At 53.2% G+C, this 15,751-nt stretch overlaps 1 protein-coding gene and 1 non-coding gene across 2 annotated transcripts in view; both read right to left on the bottom strand.

The window, feature by feature from the left end:
• Positions 1-976: 976 nt before the first annotated feature.
• The window catches only part of TRIM25 (tripartite motif containing 25), a 17,097-nt gene continuing 2,322 nt past the window's right edge, over positions 977-15,751 (bottom strand). The window contains exons 2-8 of the mRNA XM_032872003.1: positions 14,334-14,429; positions 11,488-11,721; positions 8,591-8,762; positions 6,972-7,037; positions 5,037-5,063; positions 4,419-4,517; positions 977-1,506 (exon numbers count right to left, since the gene is read on the bottom strand). Coding sequence (XP_032727894.1) covers positions 977-1,506; positions 4,419-4,517; positions 5,037-5,063; positions 6,972-7,037; positions 8,591-8,762; positions 11,488-11,721; positions 14,334-14,429 — 1,224 coding nt within the window. The remainder of the gene's footprint in view (positions 1,507-4,418; positions 4,518-5,036; positions 5,064-6,971; positions 7,038-8,590; positions 8,763-11,487; positions 11,722-14,333; positions 14,430-15,751) is intronic.
• On the bottom strand, positions 13,802-13,874 carry TRNAK-CUU. The gene has a single exon. It is a non-coding gene; the product is annotated as a tRNA-Lys (tRNA).

The following is a 15,751-nucleotide window of genomic DNA, read 5'->3' as shown; positions in this document are numbered from 1 at the left end:
ACGGAGTCCAGTCATCAGTAGGAGGGCAAGACGACACTCTAGTAGGAGCAAAACCACCACACTCTGTCAACCCAGAGCAGGGTCGCTCTTGCCCCATGGAGTTCCTTGCCCCAAAGCCTAAGCTACAGGAAGAAGGCCTCCCCCAAGCTCTGGGTACAGCCAAAGAATGTCTGCCAAGAGTGGGAAACGGGAGGGGTTTCCATCCATGGGACCTGGGTCACCTTGACCTTGAATCACAAATTCCACAGAGGCTGATCCAGATCATGGTTCGAAACCTTAGCCTGAAAAGTTTCCTGTTGGGCTGAACATCTGAAAACCATCGACGGGGTGTGTGAGGTAGGAGGAGAGGAAGGGGAGCAGGGCTATTTTCAAGTGGGGGGAGAGGACACACACCTTCCAGAAACTCTGATCTGGGTGGAGATCTGCCATGGGTAGTTTCTCTTAAGAACATAAAATACCCGAATCCCCACGTTAGGGGGGTGATGAATAATACTGAATTTCAGTTATTTTGGAATTTTTAAAAAAATCTATTGAGTTGAATAGCCCTATGGAAGTAATCAAAACAAAAAGATCCGAAGGCTGTTCCAGGCAGCAAAGGAGCTCACGCCACGTCACCTGGGGAAGAGCACGCAGCGGCTGCACACTCCCTGCAACAGAGAAGGGCGCTCAGGATTTTACCCCTCAGAGCCCCGTCCAGCTGCCAGCAGCTGGAGACCTACCAGAACAAGGAGGAGATCACCCTGCCCTGACAGGCACAAGAACGTGGCCATGCCTCCTGGCCCGTGATGCCATCACCCCCACCCCTTGCTCCGGCCGGATCTCTCCTCTTACCCCATCCCCCGACCCCCGCCTCCCACCAGTCCCCACCCCCCAACACTCTCAACCCCTGGGGAATCACAGGAGACCCGCAAAGAGGTCCACCTGTGGCTCCGTCGCCACAAGCCGGGGCCCGCAGAGGCCCACGTCCGTGGCCTGCCTACTTGTAGGAGCAGATGGAGAGCATGGCACCGGCAGAGAACACCCAGAAGGCCGGGTACAGCGCTTCCGTGAAGTCCACTTTGTACTTATACATCAGGTGGACCTTGTCGGAGACGGCAAAGAAGATGACAAAGCCATGGTCACAGTTGAGCAGCACGCCGACCCGCGTGGCCTTGGTGGAGGGCAGCGTTTTCTCCACATTGTTGTGCCACGCAGAGATCTTGGTGTTGAACCACTCCACGCACCACGAGGCGCTGTTGCGGCCGAGCCGGCTCTCGGGGCCCTGGCGCGGCATGCTGCCGTAGCAGACGCCCACCCCGCAGAAGTTGTTCTTCTGCAGCTCCACCTCCCAGTAATGGATCCCTTTCTTGTAGCAGTACAGGCCCAGCACCTGAGAGCAGTACATGAACCTCTTGGGATGCGGCTGGTAGTTCAGGGGTGATTCAGCCACAGAGGCGACCATGTAGTTCTCCGACAGCGCCACCTTGTTGTGGGCCGTGTTGTAGTCCAGGCTGAATTTAATGGCATCTAAGAAGACATGACCCAAGGAATCAGTTACAAGGAGCCCAAAGTGCTCTCACGTATAAACCTTTCCCCAACTGGTAGTACTTATTCATTTATTTTACCCATTCATCTATCCTTCCACCTGTCCATCCATCTACCCACCCACCCATCCATCCACTTACCTACTCATCCACCCTTCCCTCCTTCTTTCCTTCCCTTCCCTTCCTTCCTCCCTTACAGCCATCCAACCATCTCCATCCACCTGCCCACCCACCCATCCATCCATCCATCCTTCCATCCCGTCCATCAGTCCATCCATCCACTCACCTGACCACCCATCCAGCCATCCATCCTTCCTTCCTTTCATCCATCCATCCGCCCATCTATCCACCCACCCATCCATTCACCTACCCTTTCATCCACCCTTCCTTCCATCCATCCACCTACCCACTCACCCACCCTTCCTTCCTTCCATCATCCATTCATCTACCCATATATCCATCCATATACGTATCCATCTGTCCATCATCCATACACACATCCATCCATCCATCCATCCATCCATCCATTCTGTCCAGCCAGCCAGACATGTGTCCATCTGTCTATCCATCAATCCAGCCAACTGTCCATCTATCAGTCACCCAGATGAGTGACCATTCATCCACCCAAAGCCATTGACTGAGCACCTGATTCTGGGCAAGACGCACGACTCTGACTAGACATGGTACCTGACCTCAGGGCAAGGCCAGCCCATCAGTGACAACACTGTGAGGTGGCACTCTGCTCAATGAGTGGGCGTACGCTCTAGGGACCAGTGGCTCTACTTGGAGGGTGGGGAGCGCACAGGGGAACGTCTCGCAGGTAGGCTGGAATTGGCGCCAAGCACAGGAAGCTGAGAAATATTAAACAGAAGCAAGCAGCATGGGGTGAGGTCATTCTGGGCAGAGGGGATAGCGAGAGCAAAGCTTGGAGTCACAGGAAGGGTGGGCACGTACTGGGACCAGAGAAGGCTAGGCAGTGGGAGAGAGGCCCTAGCAGGAGAAGAGAGACATGTTGGGGACACAGGGCAGAGAGCTAAAGGGTCTAGACTTTACTTGGTGAACAACAGGGAGCCAAACACAGAAATTACCGGAGTATTCCTGGTTGGGACACTCACATGGCCTCCCCACCCTTCCCAGCACACTTCCAACAGCTCTAGGAGATTCGAAGACTGAGCTCAGCTGTGTGTTGTCGCTACGCTCAAACTCCTTCCCGGGACACACCCATCTCTGCCCTTCCCCTCCCAGGAGCACCCCCAACCGTGGGAGACAGATTCCCCAGGCAGCCCAGGGGAGGGGAAATCCCTAGCTTGGGAACCTGGAAACCAAGACCCAGGGGTTTCACCATGGCCTGCCATTCCCTTGCTGGATGGCTCTGGGCAGGACGTTTTTCCAGGAGGCCTGAGCCACCCACCCCACCCTACACCCCAGGGGGACAAAACAAACAGAGGAGGGAAAATGTTCTCTACAGTCCTGCGTTGCTGGAACTCCCTTTCTTTGCTCTCGTGGCTACTCTCCAGGAGCCCAGGGCTCCAGAAACCCGTGGTTCAGTGAGCCACCAGCGGCCCCACGGTGGTTAGCCCAGCCGCACCAAGCCTGGGTCTTGCAAGGGAGTGGGAACAGCAGGAGCTCTGGAGAGGCAGGCCCTGAGGAAGTTTCCCCCACACCCCCAAGACAGCTCAGCCGGCTGCACCTGTGAAGAAAGGGGGGCCAGGGCGCCCTCTGCAGCGGGAGGTCTCGTGTACTGCATCCAAGTGGGTGCAGATGGGAAACAGGAGGAGCCTAGAGCCGGCGCTGAAGGACTGCCAACCGCTTCCAGGCGGTCAAGGAAGGACAGGCTCACAAAGGTGCTTAAGAAGGAACAGAAGTGCAGGTGGCGCCCAGGGGAGCCCAGTCCTTAGAGAAGGACTGATGCGGCTAAGAGGTCCAGCACCCTGAAGGTTGAAAGGCGTCCTTGACGTTTAGCTACATGGGGGCTGCCACTACCCTCGGCCAGAGGTGGCCTGCTGCAGGGCAGGGACAGAGGCCAAACTTGCAGCTCTTGTCCCCCCATAGTCCCGGGAAAGCTTGGGCAGCAGCGGGACGGGGTCAGGGCCCCAGGGGGTTCTGACAGGCAGCCACAGCAATGTGGTTGTATTTTTCCAACTTCCCTCAGAAGGATCATGGAGGAAAGGCGATTACCCCCCAGCTTTCTGGGCTGGTCCCCAGCAGCCTGACCTTGCAGCCCTGGCCTGGGGCCCAGGAATCTGTACTTCTCCCCAGTATTCAGGTGAAAGGGAGGCTGTCTGCACTGGCGGCTTTCATATTCCTGTTTGTTTTGTTTTTGCTTTTGCAATGAGGGGAATTTAAACACGCTGTTGCCGGGGGGCAGGCCCCAGGAGAGCCTGAGCGCAGACAGAGCAGGAGTAGCCAGACTGGCCGTGGGGAGGAGGGCATGGTGGGGAGGCAGCAAGTGGAGATGCAGGAGAGATGGCAGCAACAAGAGGCCGAGGGGCCCCTCTTCTCTGTGAAGCGGAGGAAGGTAGGTGGACAGGGAGAGGACCCGTTATGACAAGTTGGAAGCCTCTGGAATGGCAGGAGAGCTGAGGAGAAATCTGGAGTGGGGGTGCTGGCAGTGGGCCCCCAGCGATGCCCGAGGCATGGGCTGGGCAGCAGGTGCGGGCCCAGAGAAAGGGGCGAGCTGAGCTGGTGGTGGCGGGGCGGCGGGGGGGCGGGGGACGTGCTGAAAGGGGAGCGAGCAAGGCTGTGGCAAAGTGGAGGGCAGGCCAGTGGCTAACAAGGGGAAGGGGGAACCAAGCTGGATGTCCAGAGAGAGGCGAGGGTAGAGATCAGAGAGTAGAACTGCACAGAAGAGCCTGACAGCCAACAGGACCGCTCCTCAGAGCCGACGCTACTCACACTCCAGGAGCTCGGGCCTGGACTTGGCTAAGAAGGTCTCCAGCACCTTGGCCTTGACGGCCGCCGCGTTGGGCTGTGCAGTGGGGGCTTTGACTACACCTGGGTGAGGACACAGAGAGCGGTTTTCAGAACAAACTCAGAGTAGACACCCCACACTGCCCCCAACCCTCCAGGCTAGCCCAGGACTTAGGACTCACCCTCCAGATCCAGGAACTCTCCCTGGGCTCCGAAGGTGGGCATCTTGGTGGCCAAGGCTCCGAACGTGGGCATCTTGGAGGCTGAGGCGGGGGCTGCAGATGAACAGGAGGAGGAGAAACATGAATTGGACACATGATACGGTGGCCCGATGGCCCGTCCTCCCTTCCACACTGATCTTCAAGAACTACTTCCACGCACACATCTGGACAGCCAGAGCGACACAGCCAAGTCCAGACAGGGCTGCACTCATCACTCGTCTTGCTCACGTGCACTCGTGCTTAGCCCCAACCTCAGGCCCACCCGCCACCCCAGAGCGTAATCACAGAACCCCGACCGGAGAGGTCAGCCTTTGCTGCCAGCCGTCGGTTCCACACTCGGGCAATCCCAAGAAACAGTAAGAGGCAAAAATGCATAACTTACAAGGTTTCTTGGGTTTCTTTTCTTCTTCTGAAAAAGAACATTTTCCAAATTGATATTATGAAGCACAGCACAGTGACACTTTCAAAACACCGTAACAGGGGCGCTGGGGTGGCTCAGTGGTTAAGCGACTGCCTTCAGCTCAGGTCATGATCCCTGGGGTCCTGGGGTCCAGCCCCATGTCAGGCTCCCCATGTCAGCGGGGAGCCTGCTTCTCTGCCCCCCTGCCCCCCCGCCCCTCCCTCCGCTCATGCTCTTGTGCTCTCCTGCGCATGCTCTCTCAAATAAATAAGTAAAATCTTTTTTAAAAGCTGCCATTATAATAATCATTTGCATGAATGTGACCCATACAAATAGAGCTAGGATGTTTTCCCTGGAAACAAGCAAATGAATCTGTGGTGACAGAACCTGCATCAGTGGTTTTGGGGGCTGGGACTGACAAGGAGGAGCATGAAGGAATTTTCTGGGGTAATTAACTCTTTAACTTGATTTGGGTAACTAACACACACATACACGCCTATCAAAATTATCAAAGTGCACATTTAAGATCTGTACATTGTACTGTAGATAAATTATATCTCTATAAAAGAAAAAATACTCCAACCCCCCCCCAAAAAAAAGGAAATCAGCAAAGAAATGTGCTTGCCAAATTATCACAACCGTCTTTAAAAAATTCTCTGGAACGTGCACCTATGAAAACTGAATGTACACTCTTGAGCCCCACCCAGGACCCTGCTGACTCTGACAGTCCGGGGCTGGGGCCCAGCGACCCGTGTTTTACACACTCCTGGTGGGTCTGAAACATACTCAAGTCTACGTGAGCTAGATTTCAGGTTCCCTCCACCACCATCCCTACCACTAGAGTGAAAAGGGGTGCTGTGGATCTTACCCCTGCCCGCAGACAAACCCTGCTCTCTCCTATCATCCTCTACTTCCCCACCAGCCCCCACTCAGCCCCACAGGACACCCACCTCCCCTCCCCCACTCTCCCTTCCTCCCACTTCCAAGTCCTCTGTCCAGATGCTGTCTTCACTCCGGCCCCATCGCCTCCTGCCCCGCCCACTCCCGCAGGACGAGCCTCTTGGGAGGACCCTAGGCTGAGCGGCCACCTAGGGCACAGCCCCCTCCCTGGCCCTCAGGGCTGTCCTGAGTCTCATCTACGCTGTGACATCTGTCCACTCCTCCCCTGCCTGTTGTCCCGTCTCAGCCAGCATCCCCAGCTCACTCCTGCTAAGAGCAGCGCTTGTGATCTGGGGCAGCTCTGGGGGAGAGGGGCGGGGGGGGGGGTGCGGGGGGGTGATCTGCGGACATGGGTGCCCAGAGCCTGTTCACTGACTTTTCCTTTCACTGGTCACACCAGGTGCCCCTCCACATCTGCTCGCTGAGCTGGGGGCCACCTGCTCCACCTACACCAGGCACCTCTGCCCCTGGCTCTGTACTCCGTTCGGAGACCAATACCACACATCTGTCTGCCAAAGGCAGCCTAAACTCGAAAACAAAGCAGCGGGAGCACAGACCCAGAGTTCCCGCGGCTCCCAGGGGCAGCACGCCTCGGGGAACACTGACTTTTCAGGGAAGTGATGACAGGCACAGGTCGGGAAGTGTTCTGAGAGCAGCAGCACAGGATGACTCCAGAGGGAACCTCTCCGAACTTCCTCAGAACTCCCTCCCGGGTGAAGGGGTAGCCACTGCGCCTTGGGACCCGCGTCAGGCTCCTCCAGGGGGCGCTCCGCCCAAGGGCCAAAACTTGGGTGTCAGCAACTATTTCTCAAGAGGAGCAGGTGCTGGTAACCTTGCTGGCCCTGCTGAGCACCCCAGGGGAGTCCCTTCAATAGCCCCTCTAGCCAGACTCCTCTGCAGAGGCACTCGCCCCTCCCCCGCCCCCAGCCATTTGGGATGGGCTGACAGGAGCCCCAGAACAGCAGCAGGGTTACTTACTAGGGGCCTTTTTCGCAGAGTGGGTGGGTTTGTGCGTGGGTGCTGGGCCATGCTCTCCGGGGTTCCCTGTGCCAAAGAAGAAGGGGTTAGTTCTTCCAAAGCAACCCTAGCTTTGGGGCCAGCTTTGCCAGGGGCAGGCGGAAAAAGGGTTTACAAAGGTGATCTCCACTGACCTTCCCTACCCAATCCTTTACAAGAGCTAGAAACAAGGGCACGAAAAGGGTTTGGTGTGTCCTTCTTTTCTCTGGCTGAAAATGTAGCTGGGGTCAATGTTTTCTCTGTCAGCGCCCTGCTCCATAACCTCTGGAGCCTCTCTTGAGGTTCTGGATCTTCTGGTGTCAGTGGGGACAAGCCCTTTGCTTGTGGCAAAGAGGCCAAGAGGCCTCATTCCTCACCCACTGGTTTTTCCATCACCCTGCCCCAGACCAGCAATTACTGATGGAGCGGGAAAACAAATATATGCATGGCCAGCTCGTCAACAGCCATACTCTCTGCATACAGCACGCCATGCCGGTTTCAGAGGCCCTTCCGCAAGGACACTCAGCTCTCCAAGCCCCACCCCTGGGATTACACTGGAAGATTCGCTATGTGCCAGGCTCTGTGCTAGGCACTGGGGAGAGAGAGTTGGATGACAAACAGACCAAGCCCCCGGCCCTCACAGAGACTGTAATCTAGTGGGGGAAGAACAAAATGACAGATGTGCAAAGGCTCCTGTGCAAAGGGATCATAAGGATCCTGGGACCTAGTCTGAGGAGTGGGAGTGGTGGTGACAGGGGAGGTTGACTGAGAAATACAGTATTTCAACTGATCTCTGAAGGGTGAGAGGAGTGAACTGGTGAGGATGGTGGAGTCTGAGCCTTCTGGGCAGTGGGAAGGGCACATACAAAGGCCCTGTGGCAGGAAGCTTGGCATATGCAAGGAAGAGCATGCACAGAGATGTGTGGGAGGAGGGGGCTCTTCAAGGCTGGTGAAACGGACAGGGCCTGACTAGGGAGGGGCCTGGAGAATAGTGTCAACAGTGTGGTCTGAGATCCAAAAACAATGGAAATTCTCTGAACAGGGTGAGGGGAGAAGGTCCCAGGAGATCAGATTTTCACCCTGAAAAGCTCTCTCTGGCTGCAGCAGGAGTGGATGCAGAAGGACTTTTTAGAAAGTTGACACAGATGGGGGCAACAGAAAGCAGGCAGGTGTTGGCTGGCGGGGGGCCAGTGGACTGAGTCAGGAGAAATTTAAGAAGTAAAATCTAGTCCTAGATTGGATACAATGGGCAAAGAAAGGGGGTATCAGAGGGGAATGCCAGGTTTCTCTGACCCCAAAACTAGCCATTCCCCACCAAAGACACTGATAACCCAGAGTCCATCCGAAAGCCACCTGAGCCAAGAACACACCCAAGAACAGCCTGTCCAGAAAGTCCCATCGTTTAACATCTAGGCACCCAGAAATGTTTTCAGAAGGATGGCTACAATGCAAGATGTTTCCCCGTGACCTCCCAGATGGAGGGCAGATGCAACTCAAGCCCCAGTGCTGTGGGCCGAGACCTTCCCCCACCCCTAAGCCCCAAGGGGACACCCCCATCTCAGGGGCCCCAGGAGGGGAGCACAGGGACTGCTAATGGTTACCTGAGCCGGTGGGTTCCTCGGGCTTCTTGTCCTGGGACTGCCTGATATACCGCTTCAGCTCATCTTTGAGGTCTGAGGTGCCCTGACAGACGCCCTTTATCAGCTCCTGATTCAGCTCCACCTTGGGGACGTAGACTGGCTTTGTGGACACTCCTTGCAGCTTTAGCCCTTTCTGAAACAGGCCAAGGCGTTAGTTTGGGCAGCTCCAGGGAAGCCAGGGCCCAGGCTCAGGCCTCACGAACCCCAGGAGGACCTTCCCTGTGCCCATGCGTGCTCAAGTGACAGGCCAGAGATCGCTGAGGGCTAACGGGCCACTTTCAATCACAGCTCTCTGGACCTGGAAGGGCCCTCAGAGGCCACTCACCTAGCAACGGAGAAACTGAAGTCAAGAAATAACACGTGTGAAAGGAAGAAAGAAAGAAAGAGAAAGGAAGAAAGAAAAAGAAAAAAAAAAAAGTAAACAACAAGCATTCTGCCAGGAACTCTGCCAGTTAGTGGCAAGGACAAAGTTGGGACACGCAAATCTCTGACCCCCCCGGCGGATAATGCTCTTTCGCTCCTCCCGCCGTGGCCAGCCAAGCACAGAGGGTCTGCAGCCCTCCAGGACCAGCTCTGCACACACGTTCTAAAACTGGATGGGGACACCTCAAGGGGCAAAGGGTTCAGCCAGGGCACATCTAGTGAAAAGGAAGGAGCTGCCAGAGGGTGCCACACTTTGAGATAAAATCGGGTCATACAGCATCAAAAGGCCCAAGGTAGGGACTTAGAATCCTTCTCAGAAAGCTCTAGGCAGCCAGGCCAACAAAGAGGAAGGAACACTGAGATGAAAGTCAGTGGTGCCCAATCCAGGCATGGAAAGAAGTCCATGCGGGGAGAAGAGAAGGTTCCCAGCCACTCCTGTACTCTCGCCAAGACCAAAATAAGGACTCCGGTCTTCTGAGATGACATTGCCCCATCGATGGGGCTCGGGGAACACCCGCTGTGTGCCAGGAGAAGGGGGCGGTAGTAAGGGATGGGTCTTCCCGAAGGAGCGGCAATCCGAACACACACAACCAGCAGATCGAAAACCAGGCCGCTGAGTGCTACAGCAGTGTGACCTGCTCAGTCACCAGTGACGGCAGAGCAACGGGATCCAAGGACGATGGGGGGAAGCTGGAGTGGCCCTGGAGAAAGGACAGGATTTACGAGGCAGAGAGGATCGGGCACGGCATTCCCATCCAATGCCCAGGGTGTCTGGGGAATGGCGGGTGCCCTGTTGTGGTTACAGCATGGGCAGGGCAGGGACTGGCAAGAGAGGAGGCTGCTGACAAGGACAGGTCACCCAGGTCCTTTAGAAAGACACTTCCAGGGTCCACCAGGAGGAAGAATGGAGGGAAGGGGACGGAGGCATTTGTAGTCGGCAACACTCTAAGATGGCCCCCAAGATGCCCGCCTCGTCCAGGGGTGAGGACCCTGTATGATCTCCTCCCCCCGAGTATGGGCAGGACTGTGAATACGGTAGGCTAGCACTCCCATGACTCAGTTCCCTTATACGGAAAAACTGCAGGAATGCTACAGATGTAACGAAGATTCGAAATCTGCTGGTTTTGAGTCCATCAGAAAGGCGAGTATCCTGGTGGGCCTGATTTACCAAGGGGGAGCCATTGAAAGGGACCAGGCTTGTAAGAGGGAATGAAATCTTGCCATTTGCAACAGCATGGACGGATCTGGAGACTAGCAGCATGCTAAGCAACATTAAGTCAGAGAAAGGCAAATACCACACAATTTCACTCACTTATGGGAATTTAACAAACAAAACAATGAGCAAAGGGGAAAGAGAGCGAGTGAGAGAGACAAAGCCAAGAAACAGACTCTTAACTCTAGAGAACAGTCTGGTAGTTACCAGAGGGGCATGGCGGGATGGGGAACAAGGTGATGGGCATTAAAAGTACACTTATCATGATGAACACCAAGTATACAGAATTGTGGAATCTGAATCTGGTGTACACCTGAAACCAATGTAACACTGCATGTTAACTAGATACTGGAATTAAAATGTTAAAAAAAGGAGGGGGGCCTGGATGGCTCAATTGGTGGAGCATGTGACTTGATCTCAGGGTCATGAGTTCAAGCCCCACATTGGGTGTGCAGCCTACTTAATTGAAATTTATTTTAAAAAGGAGAAAGAGGGGCGCCTGCGTGGCTCAGCGGGTTAAAGCCTCTGCCTTCGGCTCAGGTCCCAGGGTCCTGTGATCGAGCGCTGCATCGGGCTCTCTGCTCCGCAGGAAACCCGCTTTCCCCTCTCTCTGTCTGCCTGCCTCTCTGCCTACTTGTGATTTCTGTCTGTCAAATAAATAAATAAAATCTAAAAATAGATAAATAACTAAAAAGGAGAAAGAGAAGACCAATAATCTAAGTAATCTACACAGGAAAAAAAAAAAAGAAAAAGAAAAAGGGACCAGGCTTTCCTTCTCCGCCGGCTTTGAAGAAGTAGCTGGCAAGCGGAGAGAGGGCCACCATGCCAAGGAACTGAGAGCAGACGTCCGCCGACACCCAGTGGGAGAGCAGGCCCTGGGGCCTGCACCACAGGAACCGAATTCGGCCAACAACCGCGAGAGCTTGGAAGACAACCAGAAGCTCCAAAAGGAATGCAGCCCAGCCAACCCTCAGACGGCAAGCCCTTAAGCCATGCCCCAACCCTAAGCCTCGGAAGGGGTGAGGGAACAAATAAAATGCTCTTCCAAACCATGAAGTTTGCGGTAAGCTGTCACAGAGCACAGCAAACGGACACCGCGTGAGTCTCGGGACGGCTCCCAGGGACCCCGTCCAGCCCTGTCTCCTGGCGGCCCTACAGCACCTGCCGTCACCAGGGTCCTGGCACGCAGGAAGCGCGTTCAACCGTTTTCACTGAGACCTACCTCCAGAAACTCGAACTCATCCCCCTTGGTCAGGGCAAGTTCAACCTCCTCCTTCAGATTCTGGATCTCACTCCTCTTCTTGAGAAGGATCTGATAGATGTTGTCAAACTTGGTATTGACCCTCTTCTCCTCTTCCTTTATCTTCCGTGTGGAGGTGGCCTCTGCAGCGTCGATGAGCGCCTTGATTTCCATGTACTCCTGTCTCAGCTGCTCCATCCTCCGATTCGTAGCCTCCTAATAGGGCCAAGACACAGTGGACAGCCCAGGAAGTTAAGCCCGCGGTACCAAGTGCTGGTGAGATGTGGAGCAGCAGGAACTCTTTCCTGTGCTTCGTGGGAGACCAAATGGGCACAACTGCTTTGCACGGGACTTTGGCAAAGTCTAATGAATCTGAAGGTGCTCCTCCCCAACCCAGGCAATAGCCTCTAGAAAAACACTCAGACCCCTGCCCCAGAGACAGACCCAAGAACGCTCCTAGAAGAACTGCTTGCATTAGCAGAACCCTGGGAACAACCAAATATCTATCAGTAAGATACAAATCTTCAAATTATTCATAGAATAGGATATTAAATAGTAATGAAAACTAATGAACTAGGGCAAGGCACGGACAAATTTCCACGAGGGAAAAAACAACGTGCAGAAGACAGCTCGGGCGTGATGCTTTTTATGTAGAGCTTAGGAACAAAGAGAATGGCTTCCTCTTAGGAAGAGAACACCCCCGGGGTTTCCCAGGGTACATGGCTATCCCGCCACAGACGACGTCCCCAGCCACCCCTGCAGCTAGATGCGGCCACGGGACTAAGCCGCTCCCAGTGCAGCATGAGCACAACACTTTTCTCCCCTGTCCCCTCTTCTGCAGGCTCAAACAAAGACATCATGGTGACCCAGCTCCAACCAGAGGTGAGAAACCCCCTGCAGTATGGGGTAGTAAGAAAAGACTCTGAATCCTGCATAATCGCCTGGAACGGAGACACCCCCACTAGTCTGGGCAGCTCACATCTGGCACTGAGCTGCCAAACGGAGCCAAAGAAACTTCTATTTTATTTAAGACTCTGAATTTGGTGGTGGTGGTGGTGGTGAGGGGTAATCTCTATCAACAGTTTAGCCCGCCCCTTCCAAACAGTACACATGCTTTCCCGTACATGCCTTCACCTAAACTACAAGGCCACCATCAGGGAAAAGCTGTGACTCCATTGTGCAGCTGGAAAAACTGAGGCTCAGAGATCTGCCCACAGCGGGCAAGTATCACAGGCTATTTTGTAACACAGCTGGTATTCTAACTCAGAACTCATCTAATTACACCACAGCTGCCACCATAAAACCAGACGCTACGGCTCTAGAGCAGGATATTTAAAACTCAAATCTTCTTTCAATATATTCCTTCAGGGGCACCTAGCTTCCTCAGTCAGAAGAACATGCGACTCTTGATCTTGGGGTCATGAGTTCAAGGCCCACAGTGGGTACAGAGATTACTTACATAAACGTAAAACAAATAAATAAATAAATAAATAAACTTAAAACACATATAGGTATTATATTATATAAAATATCATTTTATTATATGTTTTATATATTTTTTTACTTATACATATAAAATACATATGTATTCTTTTAATATATAATATTGAAAACCTTACAAAACTTATAAAAACTAGACCCCCAAAAATCTCTCATTCTACTCATCCAATGCTTCTGCTACTCTTCTGTTACTATACTTCCTTTCAGTCTTTTTTCCTACACTTCCTGTAACGGGTTGAATGATGACCCTCCCCACAAAGATATGTGCAGATTTCCGAACCTGAGAAGGTGAGGTTACTTGGCAAAAGTCTTTGCAGATGTAATAAGGTAGGAATCTTGAGATGAGATTATCCTGGGTCACCCGGATGGGCCCCAAATCCAATGACAAAGATCCTTGTTAGTGACAGAAGAAAAGACACAGAGGAAAGAGGAGGCCATATGAAGACAGAGGCCGGGGCTGGAGTGACACCAGCCACAAGCCCAGGAACTCCTGAGCCTCCGGAAGCTGGAAGAGCCAAGGAAGAATTCTTCCCTTGAACCAGGAAGTGTGGCCTTGACTGATTCTGAACTTCTGGCCTCCAGGACTGTGAGTGAACACATTTCTGTCTCTGTAAGCTGAGCTGGGGGAAACTGGTTAGGATAGCTCTAGAAAACCAACACACTTGCTTTTTATAAATAGAACTCTAGTGGGTATACACTTTTGTTTCCTGTTTTTTTCCCATTTAAATCATAACCACTTTTTAGATGAGTACTTTTTTTCCTCACGATCTTTTTTTTTTTTTTTAAGTAAGCTCTACGCCCAATGTGGGGCTCGAACTCACAACCTCAAGATCAAGAGTCACATGCTCTACCAACTGAGCCAGTCAGGCGCCCCTCTATGACTACTTCATGGTCCTAATTTTTTTTTTTTTTTTTATTTCCCTCTATGTCTTTTTTTTTTTTTAAGATTTTATTTATTTATTTGACAGACAGAGATCACAAGTAGGCAGAGAGGCAGGCAGAGAGAGAGGAGGAAGCCAGCTCCCCGCTGAGCAGAGAGCCCTATGTGAGGCTCGATCCCAGGACCCTGAGATTATGACCTGAGGTGAACGCAGAGGCTTAACCCACTGAGCCACCCACATGCCCCTATGGCCCTAATTTTTAATGATTGCCCCCGTCCTCCCCACACCAAGGTCAGAGCTCATGGACTCAGTTTAGGTCGACAAAGAATCTTTCCTGGGGACGCAGCTTTCTGGATGTCTTGACAGGTGGAGGTCTCTTCCTGACTCTGTGAGGGAAACCAACCCAAGCCCGGGGGCAGAGGTCGGCCGCAGAGCCCCGTCACTCACCCGCACATCGTGCTGCCGGGCTCTCACGTCCTCCAGAGCCCTCGAGGCCCCGTTGATCTGACTGTAGATGACGGTCAGCTTATGCTTCAGCTTGGTCTGCAGCGAAAACAACCAGCATGAGAGATCACTGGAGCCCAGCCCCCAACACCAGGGACCGCCCTGGCATCTATCCCACAGGTGCTTCTGCCACCCTGAGTCTTGCCTGCCTATAGCTTTTGGAAGCATTCTCATATTTATGGCCTCCCTTCAAACTTCTAGAGCAACAGTACAAGAAAGAAGTTGTGAGCACAGGTTTTGGAGACAGACCGACTAGTGTGCCAGGCCCTGTTTCCAGCTGTCCCAGCATCTCTCACCTGTGCCCTTGGCCAAGAAAGAGATACAAATGTTTCCACCTCCTAGGGCCAGTAGCAGAATTAACTGAAACAACGTATGAACTCAGCACAGTGCCGGGATTTTAGTAAGGACAAACTAAACATCCGCTTCTATTATCAGGAGCTTTTTCATTAACACCCATTTTTCAGACAATGAAACAGAGGCAAGGAGGCCAGCAAGGGGGCTGAGCTCACACAGAGCCAAGAACAAGCTGGAACGGTTGTTTCAAGGATGGCAGATGAGGTCTTCGGAGCCAGCTCTCCCACTGCAAACAACGAGAAAAGCAAAAACTGCAGGGAAGAAAAATCTGCTTACTGACAATCGGAGAGCTAATTAAGCAGGGAAGGATGATGGAGCCCAGAGCCGGGAGACGGCCATCCAGAGAGATAAGCCTGGCATCTGGGGTTGCTCTCCCAGAACCATCTGCCAATTCCAGAAGACAGCTGGAAGAGTCACTGTCAGCCTCGGGGAAGCAGGGGGACAAGAGTCAGGGTCCAAGGCTCATTTGTTTGGCTCCAAGGGTAGGGACCTCCACAGGCTATACGCTAGGAATAAGGATGAACAAGCGGTAGCCCAGCCCCCCATCGGCAAAATCCCTGAAACGGAACTAAGGTGACTCAGAATTGTTAAGTCCCTAGTCACCTCCAGGAACCAAGGCCAATTACGCATGAAGGGAGACAGTATCATCCGGGGCCTCTTAGTATTTCTATAAATTTTCAGAATCCGTATCGGGAGCGACCCCCCCTCCCTGCTCAGGTGACATGCTGGGGCACAGAAACAGGGAAGGGAAAAAAACCCAGCCCCAGAATAAGAGCAGCTAGCGTTTCTTATATACGCAGTGCAAGCTGGGCCCCGTGCTAGTGCTTTACAGGTGTTAACTTATTGAAAGCTAAGAACAACACTGTAAGGTGCGAGTTACCCATCCTTTCGAAGAATGGACTCACATCACTGTTAACTGGTGTTACAAGGTCCCAGTGTTATTACAATTAAAGCACTGAGGACACAGGAAATGTCCAGGAAAAAACACTTACTTCCCCTAACAAGCC

This window comes from Lontra canadensis, unplaced genomic scaffold, assembly GCF_010015895.1.
Source record: "Lontra canadensis isolate GAN:19392208 unplaced genomic scaffold, GSC_riverotter_1.0 scaffold43, whole genome shotgun sequence".
Classification (NCBI taxonomy): Eukaryota; Metazoa; Chordata; class Mammalia; order Carnivora; family Mustelidae; genus Lontra; species Lontra canadensis.
The sequence above is the reverse complement of the archived record's forward strand: the minus strand, read 5'-3'. Positions and strand labels throughout refer to the sequence as shown.